Source organism: Phallusia mammillata, chromosome 4, assembly GCF_965637545.1.
Source record: "Phallusia mammillata chromosome 4, kaPhaMamm4.hap1.1, whole genome shotgun sequence".
Taxonomy (NCBI): domain Eukaryota; kingdom Metazoa; phylum Chordata; class Ascidiacea; order Phlebobranchia; family Ascidiidae; genus Phallusia; species Phallusia mammillata.
The window spans coordinates 4,917,198-4,937,698 of NC_137255.1; the positions used below are offsets into that span (position 1 = coordinate 4,917,198).

The 20,501-nt window shown below is 38.2% G+C and overlaps 3 protein-coding genes across 5 annotated transcripts; all 3 read left to right on the forward strand.

The window, feature by feature from the left end:
• The first annotated feature begins 2,555 nt into the window (after window positions 1-2,555).
• On the forward strand, window positions 2,556-10,121 carry LOC145222544 (uncharacterized). Its single transcript, XM_080088686.1, has 11 exons — window positions 2,556-2,593; window positions 3,183-3,384; window positions 3,642-4,195; window positions 4,366-4,595; window positions 5,096-5,162; window positions 5,394-5,557; window positions 6,398-6,431; window positions 6,491-6,640; window positions 7,191-7,361; window positions 8,708-8,850; window positions 9,796-10,121. Exons 1-11 carry the CDS (start codon window positions 2,556-2,558, stop codon window positions 9,972-9,974), a joined length of 1,932 nt encoding a protein of 643 aa, XP_079944812.1. The 3' UTR covers window positions 9,975-10,121.
• Window positions 10,122-11,083: 962 nt separating this feature from the next.
• On the forward strand, window positions 11,084-16,275 carry LOC145222476 (aldo-keto reductase family 1 member B7-like). Its single transcript, XM_080088615.1, has 8 exons — window positions 11,084-11,203; window positions 12,230-12,397; window positions 12,647-12,763; window positions 12,988-13,068; window positions 13,609-13,832; window positions 14,234-14,399; window positions 15,439-15,521; window positions 15,594-16,275. The coding sequence occupies exons 1-8, from the start codon at window positions 11,132-11,134 to the stop codon at window positions 15,640-15,642; spliced, it is 960 nt and encodes a 319-aa protein (XP_079944741.1). The 5' UTR covers window positions 11,084-11,131; the 3' UTR covers window positions 15,643-16,275.
• A 720-nt stretch (window positions 16,276-16,995) lies between these two features.
• LOC145222479 (uncharacterized) lies at window positions 16,996-20,238 on the forward strand. Of its 3 annotated transcripts, none has more exons than XM_080088621.1 (5): window positions 16,996-17,134; window positions 17,503-17,779; window positions 18,196-18,440; window positions 18,994-19,146; window positions 19,493-20,238. In XM_080088621.1, exons 1-5 carry the CDS (start codon window positions 17,110-17,112, stop codon window positions 19,531-19,533), a joined length of 741 nt encoding a protein of 246 aa, XP_079944747.1. In that variant the 5' UTR covers window positions 16,996-17,109; the 3' UTR covers window positions 19,534-20,238. The 3 variants fall into 3 exon arrangements, with proteins under 3 accessions (XP_079944747.1, XP_079944746.1, XP_079944745.1); XM_080088620.1 differs by having other exon boundaries at window positions 16,997-17,134; window positions 18,952-19,150; XM_080088619.1 differs by having other exon boundaries at window positions 17,000-17,134; window positions 18,952-19,146.
• Window positions 20,239-20,501: the final 263 nt, after the last annotated feature.

The following is a 20,501-nucleotide window of genomic DNA, read 5'->3' on the forward strand; positions in this document are numbered from 1 at the left end:
GTTCCGTTTGGATTGAGATAATAACCAGGTGTAGTGCAGTTAAATGTGAAATTTGATCCTATCTCGTTCCCATCAGTACAGATTATGACGCCGTTGTTGAAAACAGAAGGCATTGGATCACAGGTAGATGAATTTGTGGGACAACCTGTAAGTTTTGTTCGAGAAAAACAAGTAACATTTATGGGTGCAATATACTTGATCCGACTTTTTTAGAAACACTGTCGGGAAGAGTTACTGTAGCTAATGTGTAACCTATCAATAACACATTAAAGTTTAATCAATTATATCCCTAAAATTGCCTACTAAACATGACAAGCACAAAATTTATAAAAAAAGACAATCAAAATACCATTGCAAGGTATGTTAACTCCTTCTTGGCCAAATTGCTTTCTATTGTTTTTGACTTAGGCCTACCTTTTACCGATGCAGCCATCAGTAGACAAACGAGAAAAATCCTTGCCATCGAACAAGCATCCATGCCTACCAGCGCAAAAATGAGAATGTTGTTTGGGGGAATGAAATGCGCACTATTTAAAACGGCGAGCCCATGTAGGCTGCATCACGTTTCATTTTGGCAATGAAATACAGCGACCAATTTGCACTGGCAAGAAACAACATCATGTCTTTGCATGGGCGCCGCCACGTAGGGGCAAGAGGGGGCACTTGCCCCCCCTTGGAATTTCAGTGTACCTCAATTTAACATATTTAGCAGCAAACCTAATTAAATTGGCGGCGCGGGGATTTGTGACATCGTTCAATGCTTTAACTTTTATGCAACTCAATTGTGAAGTACACGATTTATGGCTTCATAACTTATGTAACAAATTCTTGATGCGGTAAAGTATGAGCAAAAATTTGCCCCCTCTTGCAAAATTTTCTCCCGGCGCCCATGTGTCTTTGGCACCGTTTTTTCAAATTCTAACTAAACAAACTTGCTAATTGTAGTCTACAAGTCTAGACAGAAGGCAAAACTTGTGGTCATAACGTGAAACTAACATTGTAAGTCCGCCCGGGTTCAAAAGTTTTTTTTTGACACGAATGTACAAGCGCACAATGGAGTTTACTAATTTGTTGGAATAAGTCGATGGCCGCCGACACGTTGGGGAACTTGTCGCAATTTTACTGCTTATTTTTAACGCCTATGAAATGTACACAAATACTTATTATCGTATTCTATCCATTCTATCAAGTATGCATTTGTCAAAATTTGCCCTGCTTGGAGAATTGTTTGACGGCGCCAATGGATGGTCGTAGCCTACTTTCACCAATGAAGACCTGCTGTGTGCCAAATTGGTTTATTTAACACCGAGCCAGAATTTTTCAAATGTTAGTAACAAACAAGAGGCATTGGTTTAAGAAACTTGCTTTTGTTCAAGAAAGCCAAAAATTTCCCTTGAATTATGATAACTCTACCTAGCGTGCATAAAAAAAATTCGAACAGCGGTAATTTAGATGGAACTAATAAGTCGCAAAATAGATTGAAAAATCCGTTAAAAGTACAGTGTTGCGTAACACTGATTTCTATTTGTTTTGTTTAAGAAACAACTGTATAAATTATATTTGTACACTTCTCAGTTTTGCAAGGGCGTTTATTGGAATTGAAACATAGGAAGATATCTTGCAATTCAGGCAGGTACTTCAACAGGCTCCACGACCGAATTTTCACCGGGAGCGAGGCGATTGGAAAATGGCAAGGGTATTTTTGCCCAAAGAGCAAAGAAATAAAAATCCGCAATGCATATTATGAATTCAGCCGACGAAACAAGCATCAAAACTACTTGACAGATAATAACCAGTTCAAAGATTCCTGAGATGCTGTCAGTTCCATTGTATAGAGATGAGTTGTAAAGGCTCGACAGCATAATTGCCCAGACTAAGGTAGTTACAAAGAGAAACGCTGCAACTATACAACTTATACAGCATAGTACCAGATAGGGCTTATTAAAATAGCGGTGTAAGCATTGCACCAATTTGTTGCTATCTTCAGTCAAGTTTTTGCCTGTACGCTTGTGAACAGTACCAGCAACTGCAAAGACAACAAAAACTGCGGCGCTTGATATGGGCTGAGCGCTATGAAGTGAACAACAGGACTGGAAAAAGAAACGGCAACCATCAGTAAGCTGACCCTGTATAAGCGAGGCTAAAATTCCACAGAGAAAGCATGTCATGCCCAAAAGCAGGTGCATGTTGACAGCCAGCCCATGGGCCTCTTCTGCTGAAAGTTGATGTTCTGATTCGTCTCCATCTTCTTCAGCACGTTGAATTTTGTACCTTTTTTCAATCACAGGTTCTACAATTGTCACAGGACGAACACCGCCACCCGGCTGGTTAAACATGTTGACTACTAAACCACATTTCAGGCAGACCATGTCTGTCTGCTTTTAGGTTCTTATTATGTCACAATAGACCTTGTGACGTAACAGACGTGTCAACTTGGTCAACAATTAAAGCAATACAGAGCCAGGCTAATGAAGTTTAATAACAAAGAAAGCAAAAGTAGTATGGACTAAATACTACAATGATGTGAGAAGGGCTTATTTTTTTAAAGAAACAACATGAATTTTCCAGCGTCCATGTTAAAAGAGCGTATTCGGTAAGTATATGTTTTGTTTAGTTCATAGTATTGGATAAAAACACAAGCCGAAAGGCAATGGAATAGAACCACTTGTTTCCGCTGGGGGGCAGCATTTGTTAAATCCTGAGGAATTAGTCGGTTCAGTATTAGGTAGCAATAAAATGACACCAAACCTACTTTTATTGCCGAAAATGCTTGTAAATTGCTAAATAATTAAAAAAACATAAATTACCTCAGTACCTTCAATGTATAGCTAAATGCGTTGTTTATAAATGCTGTTTAAACCAAGACATCACAACTGCTGCTGTAGTGTAGTGGTAGCAGCAATGCTTTGTACGCACAAGTTTTTGGGTTCGAATCCCGTTGGCATTTTATCTTTTGTTTTGCAGACTTGTATAAATGCCGGCGGTTAGGGCTATTCGGGTCAGGTGAAGGTTTAAAATCATAAATAACGTCAAAACCAACCGCAATCATAAGAATTTAATAGTTTTCCAAAAAAATACATTTACTGCCACCTAGCGGAAAAGTGTGGTTATATTCCATTGCCTATCGGCTTGTGATAAAAACTAAACTAAAACACTACTCTTATAAATGTCACTTTAACTAGGCTTATCAAGCCAAGTCGGCCAGTGGCGCCGACAGAGTACAATCTTCAGTATAAGAATTGGACGGTTACTCCTTTCACTTACGACACTTTTCGAGTGGTTGATGCCAAGAAAACTACAGTTAAAGATAAGTTAAAATCTGAAGAAAAGCTATTATCCAACAACAGTTCCAGTACGGGATATCCAGCATCAACTGAGGCCAGTGTAAGCAATTTTGTTACCAGTTATTAAATGTTTGATACTAGTTGGGTAATATGTTGAAATTGTAGAAGTAGATTCAAACTTTTACCTGTAAGCACTCAACAAACTTGCAGAATATAGATTGTAAAATTGCTTCATGTACCTTTGCCGAATAAATTCTGAAACAAACATTTTAGTTCAGTATTAAATATTTTTTTGAGTGTTTAATTTGTTTGTACCGTTGATTTTGTCCATAGTAACATTTCAATCCTCAATTTAAGGGAAGCAAACAATCAACCTCTGAGGATGAACCTGAAACTAAGGCCGATTCCTTGTCAGTTCAGCCTCCGACCATTGGCGACGTTTTTGACGAGAACTACGACCTTGCGTCGACTTTGAACGCAAAACAGGCAAAGTTTCATTCACGGCCGCTGCACAAAAATCGCAAACAAAACCACAAAAAGAGTCGCACTGCTTCTGCAACAAGCGACACGCGACATTTGCAAACCGGCAATGTAGCGCAAAATATGGAGCGCAGTTCGTCAAAAGCGTCTCAATGTGGGGTTTATTTTGAAAACCAAAAATCCCCACATGCGCGAAAAGAGTGTAAAGAAGCTTGGGTGGCCGAAAGCGATTCTGTGTCCAAGAAAGTTAGTGAAACGTCGCCGTCGCCGAGTTTGAAAGTAAACAAGGAGGGAAGCGACGCACTGCGCATTCGTGATTTATATTGTGCAATCGACAATGTGACACCAGGAGAATGGGAGAGAAGAAGGCCTGAGAGTGCCGATTATTTAAAGGCTTTGCCGTCCCAGGATTCAATGCAAAACGTTAGAAGGTCGGTGTCAATACAGATAATAAATCGGAAATCGGAAATTTTTTATATGTTTTTTTATTTGTTAAATCGTTAAACTGCTTATTTTACCACATATAAAAATATGACTTTGCTATTCTTTATAATTGGTATTTTTTATTACTAAACACATTAAGGATGATATTTCTTTGCAGTGATTCCATAATTCATATGAAGCCTTTTGACCGAAGCCTCAATTGCCAGTCGAAGCATTCCAAGCGATCCAGCAAACAGAGTAGGCCGAAGAATAAACCTTCGCCCGACAATCGACGACGTCGCCCGTTTTCCATCGGCGGTGTCGACGAGGCCAGCCTTCGAAAACTCTACGACAACCTGTCAACCAAAGACCTGCAAGAGTTGCATGAATCCTACAAAGGCTTAATAGGTGCATTTGCTTTTTGCATGTAGGCCAAATTCGGCTATTGGGCATTAGCCCAGCGCTTCTCAACCTCAGTTTGTAAATGGTTTTCATGAAACCGCCACCACTTGGATATTATAGGCTTTGGCAACTTTTTTGCCTGCCTTTTTGTTCGCCAGATGTCACACTGCAGCAAAAATGGTCTCAAAACGATGAAGGAACACTGTACCAGGGCAGGAACTTGGCCGAACGGTCTGGCGCGCCTGACCCATATACAGACATAAAAAAACTGATCGGGATTCGTCCCCGGGAGAGTCCTGGGTTCGAACCCCGTGAAAAAAAAAAAAAAAAAAAAAAAAAAAAGGAATAAATGTTGGACAAAATATAATATATACTTTTATGAGATATTGTAATAAGTTATAAAAAGGTTGCGATCCAAGCTATATATATGACTTACTTCAGTATTAAACCTAAGTTTCTTTTGTAAAAAACTGTAACTTCGAAAGCATGTTTATTTATTCATTTAGGTACCGACCGAGCCTCTACAAACAGCCAGTTTAAACCCGAAGAAGAGTTACGACAACCAGGGCTCGGGTAAGTTTGTGCACAAAGATTTTGCCTGATTAGATAACCTTTCAACAGGATAAAGCTCTGTGTGTTTCCTTGTATAGTCTTATAGCGCAAAATTGGTCCTAAAAATTTGACATCTTTTATACTCTATAATAGTTTACACATTATTATTATTGTGCGGTAAAGTCCAACAACGACAAAATAGTGATTTTCCACATCTAATATTTTTCTCACAAAATCTCTATCGACCTTTAGGTCGCCAATTCGTGCTCGTGGCGCTAAGGACTGGAACACCAGCTACAACACAGACTTTAAAAACTGGTACATCCCGAAATACAACGATGTAAACATAGAAACGATATACAAGGCAGAACCGTCCGACACTACCAGCGCTGAGAAAAATGATACAACTCCAAAAAGTAAAGGTTGTATTTTTGAATGATTGCTAGGTCGAATTGTCTAAACTAGGCTTTTTTAACTATTTATCACCATTTTTTTAAAAAGCTTAAAAAAGTTAAACAATATCGCGTCTTAACTCGCGTTTCTGTGGCTCCCAGTGTGTTTCGACGAATTCTTTTTTTAACAACTCAAAACATTTTCATTCCTCCCTAATAGACTACACAGTAGATCAGGGGCGGGCAACTTCTCCAGTCGGCGGGCCTGATATGGGAAAATGAAGTACTTGGCGGGCCGGATTCCTGAATCGATACATTAATCGCGTATTTATCCAGTAATTTAAAAAGGATTTTTGACCACCTAAACCAAATACAATCAAGAACGTCACAATCACAATACAGTCCAAACAATCAAACTGATATAACATAAAATTCTTCCCCACAACAAATTTAATGCATACACCACAGACTTTGATACTGCTATAACACTAACTAGGCTACACGTGTGGAAACAAAGGAAACCGTGAAAGCAGGCCACACACAAGGTTGGCAGTTATGTCGTAACAATGGACGTATGGTGAAATGGTAACAAGGGCAGAAAGTTTTTTGCTATTGGGGAGCGTTACTGTCCGTTACAACTATAATTTGACATAGTATGCAAGTAGTGGGGGATTGCGTCAGACTGTGGCCGCGGGCCACATTGTCATGTAAGACCCGGAAACTGTCTGCGGGCCGCTCAAAATCCTGTCGCGGGCCGGATGCGGCCCGCGGGCCGTATGTTGCCCGCCCCTGCAGTAGATGGTAATTTATACAAAGATCATTATAAATCTGGTCTTTTATCAAATTTACAGGTTACATTCCCAGAGATTAAGTGTTTATTTACAAACCACATGAAAAAGTAAATTCCTCCCAGATTTGGGACCATGCGTTATACCTAAGTATACAGAAATAAATAAGCGCAAATCGTTTTTGGAAATATTTCTTGTTAGTTACAAGCACTTCGGAATCAAAAACCGCTGAGAGCACAGAATGTGAAGATAAACACGAAGAAAAAGATCAGGACATAGAAGCCAAAGAAACACAGGAAAACCAATCGCAAAAGGAAAAGTAAGTTTACGTTGCCTTTCGTGTCAGGGCTAAAAGCTTTGATTATTTTAAACTGTCTTCTTACAAAAACGAAACTTGCAAACGTCCTCTTAGTCTGATGGATGTTTACAATTAACCTCCACAACCATCATGTCAAAGTTGGCCTAAAACTCATGAATGGTCTTTCACTTATACGCAATAGTTTTTTTTAAGGGTACATGTTACCTTCAGGTACATCATATGCTATCACTTGTTCCTGTGTGATTGCTTCAGGGTATACAACAATACAAAATCTTTCTAACTCTGTTACCCAAATGTTTAAATCTGAAATACAGATCAAAATCAGGAAAGTTTCAAGGCCAGAAACATAAATCCATGCGACGGTTTGTCTTTAATATTTTATTCAACGTTATTAAACTGATATTTTAATAAAATCTTTTAATTAGAGTTTGAAACGTACACTTTCACTGAAAATGCATTTTTAGATCCCGACCCATAAGAAGAATTGATTCATAATTCAGGCACTGATGACGTTTACCAAACCTTCCTATTGGACTGTATTTATTCTTAGAACCTTACGAGAGGCATCTGAGATTGAAGAATCGGAGTACAAGGCGCTCTTTGGTCAAGACGGAAAGCCTAAAATGGAAACATACACGTCTTCGGGCGCATTTAAGGCGTGGAAAGTAAAACAACCTGAAAAACCCATCTGGGCTGACAAGACAGTGGTTTCAGTAGGCAGGTAGGGTATGTGTAAAATTATCTAAAAATGCAAATACCAAATACCAGTGCTTTATATACCGTGTTCTATAGCTCGATTAAGAACCTGCACTGATGATGACAACAGTGATTGTTGAAACGTCTGCATAATGTATTCTTTATCCATAAGTTCTCTGGCATGCTATGTTTTTGAATAAATTACTCTTTAAGTCCGTGTATAGCAGGGGCGGGCAACATACGGCCCGCGGGCCGGATCCGGCCCGCGACGGGATTTTGAGCGGCCCGCAGACAGTTTCCGGGTCTTACATGGTAATGTGGCCCGCGGCCACAATCCCCCACTACTTGCTTACTACGTCAAATTATAGTTGTAACGGACAGTAACGCTCCCCAATAGCAAAAAACTTTCCCGCCGTTGTTACCATTGCACCATACGTCCATTGTTACGGCATAACTGCCAACCTTGTGTGTTGTATGGCCTGCTTTCACGGTTTTCTTTGTTTCCACAGGTGTAGCCTAGTTAGTGTTATAGCAGTATCTAAGTCTGTGGTGTATGCATTAAATTTGCTGCGGTGAATAATTTTATGTTATATCAGTTTGATTGTTTAGACTGTATTGTAATTGTGACGTTCTTGATTGTATTTGATTTAGGTGGTCAAAAATCCGTTTCAAATCACTGGATAAATACGCGATTAATGTATCGATTCACGAATCCGGCCCGCCAAGTACTTCATTTTCCCATATCAGGCCCGCCGACTGGAGAAGTTGCCCGCCCCTGGTTTAGACTGTATTGTAATTGTGACGTTCTTGATTGTATTTGATTTAGGTGGTCAAAAATCCGTTTTAAATCACTGGATAAATACGCGATTAATGTATCGATTCACGAATCCGGCCCGCCAAGTACTTCATTTTCCCATATCAGGCCCGCCGACTGGAGAAGTTGCCCGCCCCTGGTGTATAGCGTTCCCAAATGGCAATATTTATGGAATCCCTCCTACTCCAAACGGCCATTTTTTTAAATTACTGCTCAGAACGTTCGAAGGCTACAAACGCATAGTTATTTAACGCAGTAATTGTGCCACATGATGAACATTAATTCACAATTGGGATCAGCCCTGAAGCGTCTATGCAGACCAGCGATCACGACACGCTCATGTATAAATTACGGTACGCCTGGTCATTTGGTGGTAAATGCTTGGTGACGACTGGTTCGGTATTACGCCTTTAAATGGTCTGGCGTACTGTGATCCATTGTGAAATAATGTATTTTTTCTAAAATTCACTTAGTTTTAAATGAAAGCCATTGGACGATAACTTGACTTGACATTTACGAGACAAAACATTTTTTTCATGTACCTCACTCTTTTTAAGTGGGCATTGGAACTTACCTCTGAACAAAGCCGAAGGATGGAACTTAGTTGCAGATAAGTTGAACAAATCAGAAGGCAAGACCGAAAAGAAGGAAAATGTACGGACCAGTCCGGCATATAAGATTCGTGTCCGCGATTCTACAGGTACGGATTAAAGCAGTGGTTTTCAACCTTGTACTGATCGCGTACCTGATGCATTTTTCTATGGATGTGTAGCTTACTACCTAAACCCTGTTTGAATGGGTAGACCTAGAGATTTGAATTATGTCCAAGGCAAGAGTTTCGCCCAAAACCAGGACTGATTAGTTTGGTCAGATTAATTGCAATTTTTGAATTAGTATAGCATAAAGCTACTCACGTACCACTTACCACGAAAGGCCCTTGCGTACCACTAGTAGTGGAACGCGTACCTCAGGTTTGGAACCAATGGATTATAGCAGGGGTGGCCAACTTGCCAGTCGTTAAGATCGACGAAAATTTTCTTAATTGTACGCGATCGACTGATCAGTCGTAATTTAGGCTGACACTAACACAAAGCAATAACGCAAATTTTTTCATGCGATTTGCTTGACAATTGCCACATATTTATGGTCATGAGTTTTGTTGGCAAGCATCACCTAGTTATTACAACAATAAAACGTCGCATATGCACACAATTGTTATCAAAGTAGTCAGTGGGAACTTTTAAATCTCCCCAATCAATAGCAACAGCTTCGTTAAAGCAAACACTCAAGTTGTGATGACAAACATTGTAGTTGTTACGACATAATTTGGTGCCAAAATAACAATTGTTACGCAACAAAGAAAGTGACAATTACTTAGGTATTGTCTTATTACACATGTGTGCGTTGTTTCAAAATGACAGAAGTGCTGTTTTATAATATTTAATTTGTTTTTCAATTAATAAGCGTTTGATTAGTTGTGGAGAATTTAGTGGCGATCGACCAGTCAAAAGCAGGCGATCGACCAGTCGATCGACCAGTCGATCGCGATCGACGTGTTGGCCACACCTGGATTATAGCAATCAACCAGATATAATGTTCTTGCTTGTCTGGTGCAGTAAATTGCAAAGCACCTATTGTCTTGCAGAAACCGAAACTGGTGAAGCTAAAAGCCCTACAAAACAGCCAGAAGGTGGCGATGCAGTGTCATCTGACCCATTCATAGCAATGTATTACCCAGATCGACGAACTAATTCTACTTATCTGACCGAGTACATGCGAAAGTTTCACCGTCTACCGATTCAGCGGCGCCGTGGTTACATGTGATATTCTCCCTTTTATTTCTACCTTCTCTCTCAGTATGGCGATTTGTGCTCCGCCAAATAAAGTTATAGTTTGTTTTATTATCAGACAGACGCATAAAGTCTAATTTAAACATGCGCCGAAAGAAAGTCGCATAAACGGCTTAGTCAACTGGCCAAATGTTTAGTGACAGATCATGCAGTCTATACAGTAGTACTGATAATATTGCGTAAATGTATCAGTTTTTTGTGATATAAGTGGCAATGTATGTCCTAACTTTTGTTAAATGTAGCCTTTAAGCAAATATCCTAGATTTAATTTATCAAAAACATGAGCTTAGAAATTTTGAATTAGCTTTGACTATGAAGTTAGAGTAGGGAAAACATGTGACATTTTAATGAGTAAGGAAAGGCTACGGCGTTAAATACACATAATTAGGACCTGTAAGTCTAGTAGTTAAAATTTAACTCTGAGTCGTGTGCGGTCAGTTTAATGGGTTTGTTTTTTCTGGAGTAATAAAGCTACACTTAACGGGTACTACGTGCAGGATTGCATGGATGTCATACTTGCCGAATATAAAAACTTGTTTGCGCAAAAACATATGCGAAATATGTAAAGTCTTCCTAAAAAACTTGGTACAGGTTATGTAGTTTTAGTTGCATTGCAATTTATTTTCAGCTATTGTTTGAGGATAGATTGGCTTTGGTGTTAAAACAGAAAAAGAAACAGTTTTAAACAAACTGCCATGCAACAGGCAAATATAGTCAGTCTTTCAGCAGAGCCGCTTGTTTCAAGCACAGCATGCTCAGAAAGGTGCTAAAGATTTGTCGCAAACAAGAAATTATGAGCTTCATCTGGGGTATAGAGATACAATTTGACTGAAAGAATTATTAATAGCATGATGTGTTATTTCCGGCTACGCGTTTGAACAATAGGGTTTTCTGTATCTGTTTATTTTTTTTGCCGGTCGACATCAATAGTCAATGACATATTTTGTACATGTAAAGTACATGTAACATATTGTGCAAGTAGCGCAGCGAAAAATTTTGCAAAGAAACTAAGGAAACAATATGTTGCACAAAAAACGCGGTTGCTGCATTTTTACTGGCATGTTTATAGTCACATTACGAAACTTTTCATACAGCTGATAGTCTGAAACTGGTTAAGTGATTAACAGAAAAATGGCTTTAACCGAAAGCGTCACCCTAAACACTGGTTCAAAAATGCCGCTGCTGGGTTTTGGAACGTGGCAGGTTAGTTCATTAAGCTACAAATTAAAACCTATTATACAATATTGACCTAATAACATTCTCAAGTGTGTTTCTTATCTTCTTGTAAGTAACCTGTGGCCAAGGTATGCTAGACCAGTGGTTCCCAAGCTTTTTTGTCGCGACCCAAATGCTTCCCAAAATTTCGTTGTGTGGTTTCTCGCGACCCATAGACACGCATTCTTACTATTTGGGTTGAATTTCTGTTTGCAAATCAGGAAAACTTTTCGAAAATTACTGCGCCAGTTTGAAAAATCAAACAATATTCGTTTTTTCGACCAACTTAGAGCTGGTTCAAAGCATTATGAGCCAGACAACACTTAACAGTGATCTCACACAAACATTATGACGTCACAAACAGAAGTAACCACTATCAAGGCAAATTGTTATTGGACAACAGTTTACAGTGTAAACTTTACACCCTTGGGAAATAATAAAATAACGCTACGAAACAAAGTTAAAGAATAGATGCTTTTATTGTCACAAAAACAGGCGACCCAACTTTGGGTCGCGACCCATAGGTTGGGAAACACTGTGCTAGACAACAAATTTGATGAAAATGCTCCTGAGTAGCTGGACATGTTTTATGCTCCCTATTTTAGCAAACTTGTAACTGCTATTCAAGCTAAAACAACTTTTGCCTTTGCAAGCAGACCAAATCAAACATGAGTTCATCAAACAAGCAATTGACAGTCAGTCAATACAAACAACGTTCGTACCGTCAAGCAGCCTACCTGTATTTGCTCTGTAATGTAATTTATGCCCTACAAGGGACTTGTAAGGCAACTGCTGGTGCAACTCTTTTAATCAAGTTAATTAACTATTTGTCACACAGAAATAGTTTGGAAACTATGGTTTATGATTGGTTGACCTTGTGCTGAATAAGACAATGAGCATTGTGAGGTTTCAAGCACAAGTAGAATTGCTGTAGTGTTAGGCTTGTACGGTTTCTGCTCAACGTTTAAGAGTTTGTGAAGAGGTTTATCATCAATAAAGTGTCAATTGTTGCAGGCGCCCACGGATGAAATACAGCAATGTGTTGAAACCGCCATAGATGTTGGATATCGCCACATCGACTGTGCATGGGTTTATCAGAATGAAGAAGGGGTTGGAAACGCTCTTGAAGCACAAATCAAGCAGGGAAAAATTAAACGGGAAGATATCTTCATAACCAGTAAAGTGTGTATACTCTCTGCACTTTTGAAAACGTATCAGCGTATTAAGAATTCGATATCTGCTTTTTATTTAATATTATTTTAGGCAATTGTTACCATTAGTGTTGTTATAGATTATATAGAAGTAGTGTTTGATAACATGTCTGTTTTCATTGCAAATTGTCGTCTATATATAAATAAACAATTCAGTTAATAAATACACTGGTACTTATACACTTAACGATAAAACTACTGAAATTTGTGTCTTTACCAGTTGTGGAGTGCATTTCACAAGCAAGACGAAGTTAGACCAAGTTTGAAGGAATCTTTGGAGCTGTTGAAAACAGACTATGTTGATCTGTATCTTATGCACTGGCCTTGGGCAGTACCAGTAAGTTTTGTTTTATAATTGTTTGTTCTTAGCTGATGATAGCACAAATCAATTCAGTAATCTTTCATAAAAACGTACATTGCCTTACCTGACTACGTGGCCCAAAATAAATAGCCCAACTATTATTTGGGGAAATTCTCCTAAATTTTTTGTGCATTCTTCTGATATTATGTGAAATCAGTCACACAAAAATATTGTAAAAAAATTTTAAACTCGTGTTTCAGAACAGAAATAAAGAGATTCTTCCTAAAGACGACAAGGGAGATTGTATTTTTGCTGATGTTGATTATGTCGAAGCTTGGAAGGTTTGTTAATTTGCCCTACATAAAGCGATCCGTATCATAACGACGGTAAACTCTTGTTGCCAAGTTAAACAAGTTTGTGTTTGCCCTGATGTAGCTATCTGACGTTCTGATAAACTGCGTACATAGTGGTCTGATAGTAGTTCAATCGACCTAGCCACAAAACATTATAGATTACTCAAAAGTTTGAACAACAACGTGTCTCTGCCTCAGTTGACAGCAACAAGGAAACGTTTTTAATACATAATGACAAAGTTTGCTTCTATAAAGTCTATGTAAAACACAAGTTGCCAAAACCCATTGATACGTGATATAGTCGCATGGACGCCATTTTGTGCCTAAAACGATAAAGCGGTATAGAACATAAAAGTTGTCTAATTTTTACAAACTGAAGAGCTTCAACGCGAATTGGATTGGCCAAATTAAATGTAAGTTCAGTTTGCCAAAATGAACAAAAAATGTGTCTGAGTGTTTAGGCAAGTAAATGCACACATATGTATGCATACCAAATATTCGCTTCTGTTAAATAATATGCTTTTTTAGGCAATGGAAGCGGTGTATAAGGAAGGGCTGGCCAAAAATATTGGTCTTTCGAACTTCAATAAGTTTCAGATTAACCGCATATTGAAAGAAGGTTCGGTTGTACCGACAGTACATCAGATAGAAAGTCACCCATATTTTCAAAATGATGACATTATCAACTTCTGCCAATCCAAAGGAATCCAAGTCACGGCTTACAGCCCACTGGGAGCGCCGCAGAGACCTTGGTAACGAACATACCACCAATAACAGCTTAAAAATAACATCGTCAGATTTACTGTTTCATTATTTTAATAGTGCAGTGCCAAGGTTTAAAAACGCAATTACCTTTAGACATATAATTAATAAATAAGTTATAACTTATTTAGCGTTGTTATATCGAGAAAAAAACATTTTTCACATGATTGTGTAACTGTAAGGAACTACTCTTTTGTAATCAAATACATTCATAACTGGCATTAGTTTATGCATACTAATTTATTAATCATATTACGCCAGGCTTATTGAAGGGGTTATTCCAAACCTAGCCGGTTTCTCAAGCTTGTGTATTTTAATGGCATTTGTTTTAATTAACAAATCATGACTTATGTTGTAGTCTCTAAAAACACACATAACATACCTTTTGCAGGGGCAAGCCAGAAGAACCGGTAGTGATGGAAAACCCAACTTTGCATACCTTGGCTAAAAGGCATGGCAAAACCGCCGTACAGATTATGATTAGGTTCCAGATACAACGTAATGTCATCGTCATTCCGAAGAGCGTAAAAGCAGCCCGCATCAAAGAGAACGCACAGGTAATAAATTGTTTGCACCGGATTTAAGTGTTTATTGTTTAAAGTTTGGACATCACAATTACATCTTGTTTATATTGTTGCTTGACAATTCTCACTGATGAGTTTTAGGTCAATAATCTGAGCGAAAATATTTAAAACAAGCTATGTTTGTGACAATGAAATTTTAACATATAAAGACTGCAAGCCTTTCTTACATATTTGCATTTGTCGGACATTTATGGCATTAAACACATGTTTTTAAGTCTTTTAAGCATCATGCCTCTTTATACAGTACTTTTTGCTTAAAGGGTCCATAAAAAACACAAAAATATCTATTAAGGTTTTCTTACCAATTTCCGAATTAGGTTCATTTCCGTTTACTTTACAGTCTTCTTTAAAACTTATAAAAACGCCCTAAATTGACCCATAAGATAATTGTTTGATCAAAAGAGATCCCATTAAGTGCTTGTCAATATTTGAAAATGTATTTATAGCCAGAAAGGCTCCACCGTTCCTATCTTGCTTACATACTTCCCGAAAGCCAGTTCACGGAGTTGACAAGTGAGCAAACAAAACGTTATCTGTTATCGTGTTTCACAAGACTAAGCGATTATCGCAAAGAGTGTGATTGAAATTACATACAGTTGATACTCCAGGAACAGCTACATGCCATCAATAATATAAACACAAAAATTCAAATTCTCATCACCGACCAGCAAATATATGATGTATTATTGCAGTGTAGGGTCATTACTAACTAACTTATTCTGTGTTTTCGTAACGCTTTAAATTTGTCTGACTTGAATATAATGGATAACAATACAGCTACCTGTTCTATTGCAGTTTCATCAGGCATTTAAAAAAAGTAAACCCGTTTAAATGCCTTCGAAAAAATGAAATGGGACAAGAACCAATAACCTTATAAACCAAATACAGTTTTTGCAGCCAATATAATGATAAACACCGTACAAATATATTTACCCGCTATATAGTGTATGTTTTTACAAATGTATAAACACCTACAAATACGACACAGCAAACCTTCATTTTACTTGTATAGGTCTTTGACTTCAAACTTTCAGACGATGATATGAAGACCATTGCAGGAGTGGACAAGAACTGGAGAGCTTGTGGCATGGATTGGTAAGTTTCGTATGTTTCCAAAAAAAGAGGACAGATTTTTAACCGTTACATATCCAAACATATTTTTTTTAGGATTCATTACTTCAAGTACTGGCCATTTTCGGAGAATTATTCAGAGTGACTCTACAACAGGGGTGGGGAACCTGCGGCCCGCTTGCCTTTTTAATGTGGCCCGCGTCACTATTTTGTTAAAGTACAGCATAAAACGTAGCATAAAAAAACAATAACAAAATGTTTATGTACAAATATTTAGTACTTGAAAAGACTTCGACATTTCTACATTTGACGCCAAACTTATTAAAATTGCCACACATTCGACCACTTGCTGTATTTGTGACGTAACAGTCACTCGATTGTCTCTCCTTGCAGTAACAAATCATTTGGCATATGGTGTTAGTTTTAAATGGAGCTAGGGTGTTCCAGAAAGAATGGACAGATTTTAGTCGAATTAAGTGATAAACATGTATGCCTTGTTTGTTGCAAACAAGTAACAGCAAAAAAAATCAAATCTGGAGCGATGAAACATAAAACCACTTGTGTGCTTTGAGAATTTTTACACGGAATGTGAAAATAAAAAAAATATTTGGCCCGCCCGAAAATGTTGTGCAATTCATGCGGCCCGCAGTACTAAGTAGGTTCCCCACCCCTGCTCTACAACGTTGCTGATGCAGTGAAAATGGGATAAAAACTTGTATAGTTTGTGTTGTTTGGCAATAAACAAATAATTCTGCTACACTTTGGCAATAAACAAATAACTTACGTACATTTAGGTATATATTAAACATATGACGTGAGTCATTGCGTTTGTTTGTTCACTGATGGTAGGTTTATTGAATGTTTGCATACCTTTTAGGCATTTATTCAAGTGTAGCAATGTATAAACAGCCTTTTTAAAGCGCGACTTTGGCCTTTGGACGATGTATGGCTTCGTGAAAGAACTGTCCAACAAAGTCTTGATAAACTTGTAACAGCTAAACAACAAACTTTTGACAAACGCGACTGCAGTATTAGAGTACACTTCAAAACGTAAACAACAACTTTGAAAACCTTGCGTCGAGTCGCTAGATCACGTGATTGTTAGCGACCTTCCGATTGGTTCAAAGCACTTGAGACGGTGCTCAGAGAAGTCGAGGACAGAGAGAAAGTTGATATTGGCCCTTCAGCTTAAGCCAGCACTACAGTGGACCTTTTGTAAGAATTCTGACACTGAAACGAAATGGACAGCTTGTAAAAAAAAGCGTCGACCCACCCTCGTTAATCAATTACCACAGGTACTTAACACGAAGTCGTTTAAGTGAAGTTGATTTAGCAGTTGTACGATGTGATTGATTCGCTAAGTATATTTGCTACTTGCTAAGTTTAGCAGCTGGCTTTGCAGATTAAAGTACTAACAGATTTAGTTGCAGTTTATTCTAATGTCTGCTGTAAAACATCATAGACCGTTGTTGCATTTTGCATAAAACATGCTTCGTATTGTTGACTCTTTTGGCAGTATATGTAATAGCAATTTGAGGTGTGTCCTTGTTGCTTGAAACTTTCTGTGTTTCATTTTTCTGCCCTTAAAATGTAGGCTAATCAGCTCTGCAAAATGCCAACATTTGGATTGCAAAAAGGTACGTAAGAAAAGCCCCTTTCTTAAAAACATGCAAACTTTCAGTTGGATTCACTTATGTTTTCTATTTTAGAAGTTAATTTGCAAATCATCACCAAAGTAATTACTACGCTATGCTATTGTTCATGACAAGCTTTTGGGAGCAAATACTAGTTTTGTTTAATTTCTGTCTGGCTGAAGTACCGTATAAGTTAAATGCGTTTTAGTACATAAAACAATCTTTCCAATTAAATTTACAATTTTGAATTGTTGCTCTGATCTCACTTCAACGCGACCAAATCTTTACTCTTTTTGCATCTGATTTCATAACACAAAATGCCTAATTGCTACTTTAAACATGGATTGCAAACTACATGTGCTTTTATACAGTTGGACGAAGCGAGGCGGAACTTTTGCCCACTCCGCCCTGTAAGGTAGTACAACCTCGCGTAGTAGCAGCTCGACAGCAAATTCTCACAAGGGCGAAATGGCGAAGAGCTGGCTTCGTAGGCCAGGGGTTGGGCACCAGGCTTAATCATAACTTCCTCACAACTCTACTGAACGACAATAGCTTGGATAAGCAAAGCCCTGCAGTTGCCGCTTGTCGCCATGAACCCAATGTTGTGATTGCTGCTTACGGCACGCAAGCTACTCTTCATAAATACCCGTGAGTGATTTGTTTCACAGCATGAAATATGTGGAAAATGGAAACACAATAGGGAAACAGTGCAATTAACTGTCAGTTATATACCAAACACCAATGCATTTTTTTTTCAAATTTAGTCGCATCTATGAAAATGCTTGATTATGAGGTAAACAATAACGTCATTGTGGCATGTTCTTGTTGTAAAGATGCATACAACTGTTAAAAACCTAGTCATTACACCCCACTAGTATGCGTATCTTAAACATAAGGCCAATAATTAGTTTGATCTCAAATACATAATTATTCTAAACAATAAGACTAACATTAGCAGATCTTCACTCTTTACTGCAGCAAAAAGTCAAAAACCCAAAACGTAATGTTTTAATATTAGAGGAAACTAATTAATCCAAACTTTATTGTTGTCAATTTACTGTCAGAGCGAGACCAAAATCAGCAACTCCAAGCACACAAGAGTCGCATAGAGCTGCGTCTGTGTGGAAACGACATCTTAGTTGTCCAACCAACCAGAGCCGACCTAATACTGCACGCTCTTGCGCCACCTCGAGGCGTTCAATGCCAACCATTCGTCGTGTGTCGCTCACTCTCAACGTAGTTTCTGACGTCGGAACAGATGACTTGCTCCACGGGACCTGTTACCACCGAATTACAACAGTCAAGAAAGGTACTAAGTCTGTGGTTATCAATGGTCTAAGCTTACCAGTTCTTTTAGTATTCTGACACAAGTGGTTAACCTGCCATACCAGCACAATGACACGTTTGGTAAAAAAATCTGGATCATCAACTTTTCGTCTGTTTTAATGTTCCTTTGTGGCATTTTCGTTGAAACAGTTGTCTTATGCATAATCACCTGATAAGGCATGTTTTTTATTGTAATGGCATAATACGACTTAGTTTGAACGAAAATGTATAATTTTTGACTAATTCTATTTGGCGATCGACTCCCATAAGTGTAGCAACCCACAGGTTGAAAATCACTGTACCTAGTCAAACCACATACCTTAAAAAGCACATACCAGTTGGGGTCATAAATAAATGAACAAACGAAAAAAAAACACAATAACAATACAAACCAAAGTAGTGCCAACCAGTTTTACTACATGTGTTTGGGCGAATAGATAACGGTCTTAAGTATTTTCGATACATCATAACATATGCATGTTGTTTTATTGTAGCTCGTCCGTTAACTTCAAAATCTCCACGGGCATTTACATCAGGTGCAGTGCAAACTTGCGAAGAAACTGCCAAGGGAAGTTTATGTGCTGCAGAAGATTCTAACGAAAACAAACGGCCACTTTCCGCAGCAAAGCCAATTAAACCAAAAAAATCTGTTTCGACTGGCAACGAACGTAAACCAACTGAAGCATGGGGTGGGTACGAAATACAACATTTGGGAAACTGATTTCGAGTGCTTTACTTTACGATAATCAGTTATAGGAAATGTCGCATGTTTGGACCTTTAAAGTCTAAACTTTAGACTCTCAAGGCTTTACTGAACATAATCTATTGTCAAAGTGTATTAGCGTACATTTTGTCCCAGGAAACATATAGGCTACATTTGAGCTCACAAATATGCTAAAAACAGCGCTTTTAACATGTGTGTTCAAAATACTCAAGAGTAGAACAAGCAAACAAACTAATATGGCACATAGCTTTCACACTCTTTACGCTGATACAACAAAACAAACAAACAACGCCATATACATTTTTTTAAAGCGGACCCTCCGAAACCGACAGATGAAGGAACCTTCATATGACAATCAGCCAGGCCTCCCAAAGTCAAGCGGGCGGCCTCCAAGCCGATGACGTCAGTCGAAACAATCACGTGCCTTCTACAAAACAATACATTAGTTACTCGGCCGATCAGGCCATGTCGAAAACCTGTTACACCACAGAAACCGAAAGCTGTTAAAAATGTTCACAGCATAAAAACAAACGAAAGAACGCCACCTGTCGCGCATTCGCCAGACTTGACTAGACAAGCACTTTGGCGCCACGAAGCGGTTTCTCAAAATCAGCGGGACGAAGATTTCGGCATTGGCGATGAAATGCTTATTTGGAAGTGGCTTGGTGGCGTGGAGAATAAAATGCCGAGTGATTTAAATAAGGAAGAAAAAACGTGAAGTTTAAGGAATTCAATTACAGAGGACGCAACAAACACCAAGTTTTGCATTCATACGCAAATACCTAATGGAAAGAAATTTTTAGAAGGGACTTTGTTGAAAAAAATTTATGTTTAGTGTTTGGAATAAAAGTTTTAAAAAAAGGTTGTTTAAAAAACAACAACAAAATTATCCTGTTTTGATCTTTTTCCTTGTTGTTGAAAGGGGTTTTCCCCTCAATAAATCACGTGGCTTTGTTGTTGATTTTTTGTGTTTTAAGTGTTTGTTTGCACAAGCGTTTTCCTTTCCAACGTTATCCACATTACCAGCATATTACATGATCATTTTCACTTTGCTGACGGAGAAGAGGGTTTTTTGAACGATAAAATAAAGTACCCGTTATTACTGCTCATGTCAGCATCTAATTATTTAAGGATGTATTTCGCAGTAAATCATTTTTTTTTTTCGAACACAGTGGATTTGATAGGTAACTAAATCGTGGCAAGCATTAGCCTTTTTTCAGATGCTAATAGTTTTTTTATTTGCTAGCGAGTGATCACGTTGCTTGGCAACTGCTTAACACATCAATCTGCCAGTCAGTGTTTGTTTAACTCAAACTATGT

Coding starts and splice junctions, on each gene's coding strand:
- LOC145222544 (XM_080088686.1), top strand. CDS start 2,556: ATGAATTTTCCAGCGTCCATGTTAAAAGAGCGTATTCG. Junction 6,432..6,490: donor TTTACAAACCACATGAAAAA/GTAAATTCCTCC, acceptor GAAATAAATAAG/CGCAAATCGTTTTTGGAAAT. Junction 7,362..8,707: donor ACAGTGGTTTCAGTAGGCAG/GTAGGGTATGTG, acceptor ACTCTTTTTAAG/TGGGCATTGGAACTTACCTC.
- LOC145222476 (XM_080088615.1), top strand. CDS start 11,132: ATGGCTTTAACCGAAAGCGTCACCCTAAACACTGGTTCAAAAATGCCG. Junction 12,398..12,646: donor ATATCTTCATAACCAGTAAA/GTGTGTATACTC, acceptor TGTCTTTACCAG/TTGTGGAGTGCATTTCACAA. Junction 13,833..14,233: donor GGAGCGCCGCAGAGACCTTG/GTAACGAACATA, acceptor TACCTTTTGCAG/GGGCAAGCCAGAAGAACCGG.
- LOC145222479 (XM_080088619.1), top strand. CDS start 17,110: ATGCCAACATTTGGATTGCAAAAAG. Junction 17,780..18,195: donor GCTACTCTTCATAAATACCC/GTGAGTGATTTG, acceptor ATTTACTGTCAG/AGCGAGACCAAAATCAGCAA. Junction 19,147..19,492: donor TAAACCAACTGAAGCATGGG/GTGGGTACGAAA, acceptor ATTTTTTTAAAG/CGGACCCTCCGAAACCGACA.